General features: G+C 49.2%; 1 protein-coding gene across 4 annotated transcripts in view; it reads right to left on the bottom strand.

The window, feature by feature from the left end:
* Window positions 1-6: 6 nt before the first annotated feature.
* Tnrc6c (trinucleotide repeat containing adaptor 6C) overlaps window positions 7-8,945 on the bottom strand; it is a 114,397-nt gene continuing 105,458 nt past the window's right edge. For all 4 annotated transcript variants that reach the window (XM_055592378.1, XM_055592380.1, XM_055592381.1 and 1 more), the window contains exons 18-22: window positions 8,467-8,610; window positions 3,827-4,021; window positions 2,845-2,915; window positions 2,118-2,257; window positions 7-1,562 (exon numbers count right to left, since the gene is read on the bottom strand). In XM_055592378.1, coding sequence (XP_055448353.1) covers window positions 1,202-1,562; window positions 2,118-2,257; window positions 2,845-2,915; window positions 3,827-4,021; window positions 8,467-8,610 — 911 coding nt within the window. In that variant the 3' untranslated portion in view covers window positions 7-1,201. The remainder of the gene's footprint in view (window positions 1,563-2,117; window positions 2,258-2,844; window positions 2,916-3,826; window positions 4,022-8,466; window positions 8,611-8,945) is intronic.

Genomic DNA, 8,945 nt, shown 5'->3' with positions numbered 1-8,945 from the left:
GTCCAAGTGCCTGTCCCGCTCCTTACGGGACACCCATTCTCTACAAGGATCTATGGCCACAGTTCAACAAGTTTTGTTTTTCTCTTTAACTTTATATTCCAGATGGGAAATGGTGCAATACTCTGGTAATAATCTTCTTGCATTAGTCCACAATGAAAAGCTGCTAAAGGTAGATAGACATATTATTTCTCCAGAGATATACACTGTAACTTTAAATGCAATAACAGAGTCCTTGAGTAAACATTTACACATGAATTGTCGCCAGCCCTGTCCTGTGAATTCTCTTTGCTGTTCAGGATTAGCTATAGGAAGGGCAGGGGCACCTCAGTGCAAAGTTAGAAGCGAGTAACAACAATGAGAACATCTGACCAACATGAAGAAAAAAAAAGCATATACGGAATAGAAGGGGGACCACAGTTAAATCCCTCACACGCTCTCAGACACAAGCACACAGCGAGCGTCAACTGTGCAAGAGCACGCGCACACAGTTCCGCACGCGCACGCACGCACACGCAGGCTATAAACGTAGACATTTCCTAGAGCCTGTTTCTGTGCACGGATGTCAACGTGGAAGTGTTCACATTTCGGTATTGGCCTGCTGGGTTCAAGTATTTGCATGTTTGATATGTCTTTTTTTTTTTTTTTTAACTTTTAAAAAATATTTTTTTGGGATAAAAAAAAATGACATGAAAAAGTAATGAAACAAGGGTAATGTGCATAGGCAGCTCCAGGGGGACAGAGAGCACTGGCCACGCCCTCAGCTCTGTGCCCGCACAGCGCAGCGCCTGTCCCGCCTGCCCGCCGCCTCTGGTAATGTGCATAATCATCACAGGCTCACTTTAAATAGGCTTCAAGTCTCCCCCCACCCCACCATAAAATAACCCTTTCCAGCCCACAATCTGAAAAGTGCCCTTCATGATAGAACTATTCTAAGCAGCTTTTATACTTAAAACTCAAAATGACAACACACCGTACAAACATAAGACGACATAAAATAAAAAGCTATGAGGAACATCCTGTCATTAGCACGTGACACTGACCAAACGCAGCCCGCACTGTCTTCAACAGTTCACAAGGGCTGAGGCCAAGGTTCATCTTCAGAACTGGACAGAGGTACTCGAAGGGGCAGCTTGTCCATCAGGTGGAGCCTCAGAGCTAGGCCTGGCACGGTCAGCTCTCTTCTCCCCACTGACTGTGACCCCTAGATGGACTCGCCGCTGAGCAGGTCCCCTGGCAGCAGAGTGTTGAGAGGCGTGGGGCTGCCGATCACCCTGGCATCGTCGGCACTGGGAGGGCCCCAGAGACTGCTGGAATACTGGGGCACCCCACCCCATAGCAGCTCACTGCTGCCTTTCCCACTCAGGCATGGGGTGTTCCAGTGGGCAGTGTCGCTGCGCACTAGGCCATGGGTGCTCCCCGAGGTGCCCAGCCTGGGCTGGCTGGCCCCGCTGCTGGACTGCCAGCTGGAGGTGGGTGGGAGGGCTTGGCCTTGGGCCAGGAACCGGTTCACTTCTTCTTCACCAGCAAATTCAGCCAAGATGGTGGTGTTTCCCAGTACACACCTAGAAGGCAAGAGGCTGGGTAAGTGTGTCACTCTTACTCCTGAGTTTGTGCTACCAGGAAAGACAGACAAAAGGATCATGTCACAAGCTATATGACCTAATCCACGTGGACTGCATGTTTAAATGTGCTATGCCATGGGGGCTCAGCTGTCAAGCCCCACACCTCAGGTGACACTGCAGAGGGAGGACTCTTGTACTCTGCATGGATAGCACCCTCAAGGGGGCAGTGGGCTGCTGTGAGCAACTCTGGAGTCTGGGTGGGTACTGGACTCTCTAGGAGACACACACACAGACAGACAGACACAAATACAGTGACTGCATGAAGACAGGGAGGATGGCTGCCTACATACAGAAGAAGTGGGCCTCAGGAAGAGCAAGTCTGTCCATACTTTGACCTTGGACTTCCAGGCTCCAGAGCTGGGAAAGGCACAGTTCTTCTGATCAAAGCACTACCGAGGTGCAGTGCTGGGGTGCCACAGTACTCCCTCCCTCCACCTAACACACTACTGGACACTGTGGCTACTTGGCAGTGTGAGGGGCTGAGGCATAGCATACATGTGCAGAGACTTTTGGGCCTTGGCGGCTTCTTCCTTGGAGCTGTAACGGACCACAGCATTGCCCTGGGTCAGATTCAGGTGGAATGTGATGAGGGGCCCATGCTGCAAACACAGCGTCCGCAGTGTAGAACCATCGATCTGAGGAGGAAGCAAAGGTGGGATGTGACCCTCCAGGCTCTTGCTGTGCTCTGCAGCAACAGCACGGAAACTGGATGCACTGCATACTAGAACTATTTCCTTTGACAGGCTCATGACTGCAACGGACACTGAAAAGTTTGTCTGTGGCCAGGCAGCTCAAGTGTGGGCTACTACACTTATACTAGCCAGAGGGAAGGGCCAAACTCCCATTCTGGGTTCTGCAGCTTGCAAAAGGCACAGCAGCAGCCTGGCAGCCTTGCAGTGATAAGCTAGTTCTGTGCCAGAGAATGGTTAAAGAAGCTGATCATATAGCTGAGGTGGCCAAACTCCCTGAAAGGTGTGTTTCTAAGATGTTTTCAGCTTCAGAAGGGCAAACGAACCACCAGGAACATGGCTGAGAGAAGTATGTGGCTGTACTTGCCCACACTTACCTGTATTTACACTTGCTTCTGCCACTCTGGGCCCTGAGGGAAGATGCCTGACACACACAGTTACCTGCTCCAAGGGCAAAGTAGGCACCTTCTTGGCCACAAGCAGCTACCCACTGGTATGACATGCCGCCCCTACATAGCAGCCAGCACCTGTACCTGGGGTGTGAGGTTGCGCAGAACGAGCCAGCTGCTTGTTCTTCCTGAGGGGTCAGTACTCCATGCAGAACCTGTGTAACAAGCCCACAGGATAAGAACTCAGTCGACAGGCCATATTTCTAGTCTGACTTAAAATAATTAGCCAGCTCTAGTCTTTTGACCCTGTGGAAGCCATGGCACCTTTCGATACACCCAATCTCATAATCACTGCAGAGTCCATCCGTGGCCCATGCAAACCCTGACTTCCCAGCAGGCCTGTCTTCTTCTCTGTTGGGTTGCAGGGAAGACGGCAGATCCGACAAGTACCTGAGAATCACCTGCAAAGTTCCATTCTCTACTTTGTTCTGCCCCAACCCTCACTTAGAACCAACACACTCGGACTTCTGCTTAACGAAGTGAAGCAGATGTGGCAGGGCAGGGCTGCCACTAAGAGCCTGGGGACTGCTCTGAGGGTCAGCAGCTGACTGAGGCCTGGGTGCTTTTCTCCTACGTAGCAGAGGGGCCCAGTGACCACAAGCACTCGGTGGAGGGACTCTATAGGGCTGTACATTTCCAAGGTGCCTTAGTTTTTGGTCTGGAAAACCCTTATGTTTCCATGGAACCTTGTGGAGAAATGAAGACCTCTGTGCTGGGTGAGATGGGTAGGAAGCCTAGAATGGCTGAATGGCCTTTTTGAGGATACAGTACATGAAGTAGGTATGTCCAATAGCCTGCCCTGTATAAGACGCTCCATCTCTTCACTTTTTTTTTTTTTTTTTTTGAGACAGGGTTTCTCTGTATAGCCTTGGCTGTCCTGGAACTCACTTTGTAGCCCAGGCTGGCCTCAAACTCACAGAGATCTGCCTGCCTCTGCCCAACTCTTTCTTAAGGTCCCAGGCTTCCAGGGTCTGATGAGAGGCACGGGATAGAAAAGGCACATTTCCCTGAATCACATGTAGAGCAGCTATGAGCGCCCTTCTCCGCAGGAGGTGGCAGTGCTTACCCGAGGAGTAGGAGCTGGTCCAGCCAAGGGGGCTGGTGCCCCAGGTGGAGGAAGGCTTGGGATTGGCTAAGCCTGGAGGTGGCCTGGTGGGCGCAGTAGTGTTTCTGGGTACCTTCCACAGCTCATGAGACAGAGAGGCTTGCGTGTGAGAGGCTGGGCCTGAGGACCATGTTGATTTAATGTCGGACAGTTTACCTAGGAGAGAAACAGAGGATGGGCTTGTGCACAGCCAGAGAAACGACTGCAGCTTGGGAAGCTGGCAGGGTAACTGCAGATGGGAGAAAACAACAGCCACAAAGCACCATGGTGCTTCTGACTCATGCTGGGTGACCTCCCTGCCTCACCTCCTGGGCTGATGGACTGCTGACTGTGCCACTGCACCCAGCTTTACTCTCTTCTACTTTCTGGTCAAAGATACTGTGTGTGCCCTGTGTAGACTCTGCTGAACTGCTGACACTTCTTCGGTTGGCTAACATTTGCTGTGAAGAAATGTTTTGAAGTTTAATCTTTTTTTAACTTGTTAAAATTTTTGTTTGTTTGACTGAGGTAGGATCTTCTTCTGTAGCCCAGTCTGGCCTTGAGTTTGTAGTAATCCTCTGCCTCCCATGTGCTAGGATTACAGGTGTGTGTCACCAGGCCTGACTGATTTGGTGTTGGGAATGGAATCCAGGGCTCAGAGAATGCTAGGCAAGTACCCTGTCCACTGGGCCACACCACCAGCCCTCTCAAGTTCAGACTTTAATCATCATCAGCTGTGCTGGGACGGTCACATCAGAAGCATAGCCTACACATGTGCTTCTTGTGCAATCTCTAGGAGCATTAGTCCCCTGTCAGAGAATGCTCCTTCTGACAGACACTTCTGCCACAGCCACTGTCTAGCTATAGACACGGATGTCTCCACTGCTTCTGGACTGAGATGCAGCACCAGGCATGCTGGCTGGGGAGGCAGTTATTGGAACTCTTTGGGAGAAACACAAAAGCAACGGCCACCATGGGCCCCAGATCCTTCATCTGCCAACGATTGCCACCATCCCCTGTGTGCTCCTGAGACCCTGCCATACAAATATGCCCCACTCCACTGTCACACGCACAGCAGCATGGACAATGGGAGGACTGCGGCCTCGGTGCGCACACACTACAAATACTGTCAACCAGATGCTATCAAGAAAGGTGATCTTTCTTCTGCCCATTTCTTTAGCTACCTCCCACTGGAAGTGTAAAAGCTGTAAATATACTTCTTTTTCAACATTAGTAAGAGTGAAAACAATCTAGTGGCACCAACTTGGTTTTTTAACGTGGTGCTGAGCTACATCAACACTGCTTTCTTCCCCAGGCTCAGAACGTTACAGGAATGCCCCAGGAAGAGAGGCTTCAGAACTATCTTCCTGCAGCAGCTCTGTGCAGCAAGGTGCACTACAGCAGTTTAACAATCCGGTTGAGGTTTGTTGAAATACAGGTTTGTCCACAAATCTAAGATAGTGTGCACACATCTCCTTTTTCTTTTTGTTTTTTTTTGAGACAGGGTTTCTCTGTGTAGCCTTGGCTGTCCTGAACTTACTTGGTAGACCAGGCTGTCCTTGAATTCACAGAGATCTGCCGAGTTCCTCTGCCCTCTAACTGCTGGGATTAAAGCTTTATGCTAAAGCTGGATTAAAGGCGGGATTCCATGACTGGCTGTGCAGACATCTTCTTAAGAAAGTTTTTACACAACCTGTTGTGGTGACACATACCTTCAGAGGCAGATTCAGGTGAATCTCTTGTGAGTCTGAGGCCAGCTAACAGGGCTACATAGAAAAACCCTAAAATAATTTAATAACTTAATAATTTAAAGACTTCTCTCTATTTCACTAGAAGACGTGTTCTACGTGTAGGAGCTGTGAGGTGAGGTCTGTGGTGTCCTAAGAGCACTTCAGACACCACATGAGAGGAGAGTGGAACATGAGTACCCTGACGACCTCGGTTTCACAGTGGGTCCTGGCCCTTCAACCTCAAGCCCAGGTAGGCACACATCTACGCTGCTGCCTGCTGTGCACTTCCAGAGCCTCACAAGGTCATCTTGTTGCTGTGGGAGAAGGGGGAAGCTGACCTGCTTACGTGGGACCTACATATCGTGTGGCCTTTGTCACCCCAGGAGACATGACCACCTCCATTCTGCATGTAAGGACACATATTCCTACTGCTGAACTGGTCAAGGCCATGCCTGCCTTCATCACACATGGCCTCCCTGTCCATCTTGCCCAGGTTTTGTTTAGGGAGAGAAAGGAAAAGCTACCTACAGGCCAAGAGACCAATTCCTACCTCCAGCACTGGACGGTGAGGCAATGCTGCTGAAAGAGCCACTGCAGCCAGAGGCACTGAGTGGTCAGGCATTCTGAGAAGATGGGGGGGGGGGGAGATCCCTGTAGAACCAAACATGCACTAAGATGGGCTGGTCAGCATCAAGTGTGCAGTGACTGGGGTACAAGGAGCTCCGGCATGATACAGCATAGGAAGAAGACAGGGCTGTACCTCCTAGCTCCTGGGAAAGCTGACAATAAGCCTTCCTGAAAGTTTTAGAAAACCAAAGAAACATGGGTAGGAACCACCTGAGGGGGGTAAGTCATAGGAAGAGAACCACTGATAAGACAGCTAAAATACCATGGCATGATGCCGAATATCACAGGGATTTTCCCTCCGTAAAGGATAAGAATTTAAATATAAGGCAATTCTTATTCTTTTAAAGCTCAAGCAAAAGACACAAAATTAAAAAAATAAAAAATCCAGACTTCTTAGTATAAACCTTGGTATACATAAAAGCAAGAACTTTTCTGGTCCTAGTTCTTAGTCCCACTTCCCTCAGGGACCTGAGGTAGCGAGGAGGCATCTGTCCCAATCACTGTGGACACCCAGAGCCATTGCCTTCTACTCTGAGAGAGCCTTGTCCCTGCACCTAGAGAGCATGTGGGCACTGGGCTACCCTTAAGACACCTGGCTTCTTCACAGCTTGGTTTGGTTCTCACCATGCCTCTTTTTCAAGTCTGTAAACAAATCAAGACCCTGTGGGAAAACAAGGATGGGCATGGTTGCAGATCTGTTGGAAGCAGGGCAGAAGAGCTCCTCCAACTGAGATTCAGGCACAGCTGGACTATTATGCCCACCAACACACAGAGTCTATGGCTAAGCCATAGTCTCCAGCTCAGTCAACTGCACCAGTGTACATGCCATGACCTCTCCTGACAGTAACTCCTGTGCACTGAGTCTTCAGTTGTACAAGGTATCTGCTCTACCAACCCTCCTAAGCTATTATTCAGCCCACTAACGTCATCAGTCTAAGATCACAAGACGGGTGCTGTTTGAACATGTGAGAAATGTGTCTAAATCCTATGTTAATGTTTTCTAGCTTTGTAGTATGGTTTCCTACACTCTCGTGTCTCACAGAAGCTGTGCCAAAGACATCATCAAGACAAGGCAGGAAAACAGACTAAAGCTAGCAGTGGTGAAGTTCGCCTTCAACACACCTTTAATCCTAGCACTCTGGAGGCAGGGGCAGGGGGATTCTCCGAGTCTGATGCCAGCCTGGTCTATTTGGTGTGTTTTAGGATGACACTGTAAGATCTTGTCTCAAAAAAGTAAAAAAGACTGGAGGGATGAGCGAAGGCTCAATTTCCTTCCAGTTTAAAGAGAATTCAACAAAAAAAAAACAAACAACCCTTGTCATAAAAGGCTAATAGCTGAAGCTGTGACTGCCTAACACAACTATTTAAAAAAAAAAAAAATGATATGAACTACTTGCTGGTTAAAAATTCTTCATCCACAGAGGGTTTCTGTGAATGTCACTGTGATGGCTTGATTAAGAATGGTCTCCACAGACTCATGTATTTGAATGCTTGGCCCACAGGGAGTGGCACTATTAGGAAGTGTGGCCTTGCTGGAGGAAGTGTGTCACTGTGGAGGTGAACTTTGAGGTCTCTTATGTTCAAGCTACAATCAGTGTGACTCTCGGCCTTTCCCTTCGGATCAAGATGTAGAACTCTCAGGTCCTTCTCCGCACCATGTCTGCCTGCATACTGCCATACTTCCCACCATGGCATAAAGGGCTAAAAACCCAAGCTGTAAGCCAGCCTCAATTAAATGCTTTCCTTTACAAGAGCTGCCATGGTCATGGTGTCTCTTCACAGCAATAAAACCCACAGTCATGTGTTTTGTGTCTATGGGTTAGGGACAGTCTCTGCAAAATCAAAAAGTCCAGAATCTGAAGCACATGTGCTAGGCCAGTCAACATAAGCACACACCTTATCAGTCTTCCCACAGGTTTTGCCTTTCATTTTCTGATGCCACAGTGGTCAGGTGAACAAAACACGTACTGACTATGTCTGATGCCATACCTGCCTCACAGCTACAAGGTCAGAAGATGCCTCTACAGCCGCCGGGAGACTGGCTCATAGAAGGCAAGGTGACAGCCCTCCACAACTCCAGCAACACTCCCCCCCCCCCTTTTTGTTTGTTTGTTTTTGAGACAGGATTTCTCTGTGTAACAAGCCCTGGCTGCCCTGGATTCACTTTGTAGACCAGGCTGGCCTTGAACACACACAGATCTGCCTGCCTCTGCCTCCCTGAGTGCTGGGATCAGAGGCGTGTGACACCACCGCCTGGCTTCTCACCTCCACTCTTAAGAAGGTAGCGGTTGACATCCTGGATGGTGGTGTTGATGGTAGGTCCAGTAGGGACACTTCCAGGAGTGACATCAGGGTCATTCTCGGGATCAATGTTCTGAAGACCTTTCCACGGAACTCCAGGATGGAATTCTGTTCATGGAAACCAAAATGAGGCTGCGTACTAGAGCACCTTTACTTGTCTCCTGACATTTAAAACTCGTTTTCCACATTTGTAGGAATTTGAAAAGTCCGATAGTTAGGTTCAGAGGTATTCTTTGGTTAGATACAAGGCATTAGATCAGTTATTCTTTTGGAACAAACTAGAAACAGCTACCACATGCCGGTACCAGGTGGGAGCTGGTGTCCCTTGTCACTCCTCCTGGTCACTGGCCTACCCTACCTTAAACTGGGAAGCTGCACAGCAATGTTTGACACCAGGTACCTCACAAAATCTCGACAGAAACCCCAAAGCTCTAGACTCGATG

Source organism: Psammomys obesus, unplaced genomic scaffold, assembly GCF_907164565.1.
Source record: "Psammomys obesus unplaced genomic scaffold, mPsaObe1.curated_primary_1811, whole genome shotgun sequence".
Classification (NCBI taxonomy): Eukaryota; Metazoa; Chordata; class Mammalia; order Rodentia; family Muridae; genus Psammomys; species Psammomys obesus.
This window is presented reverse-complemented; position numbering and strand designations above follow the sequence as displayed.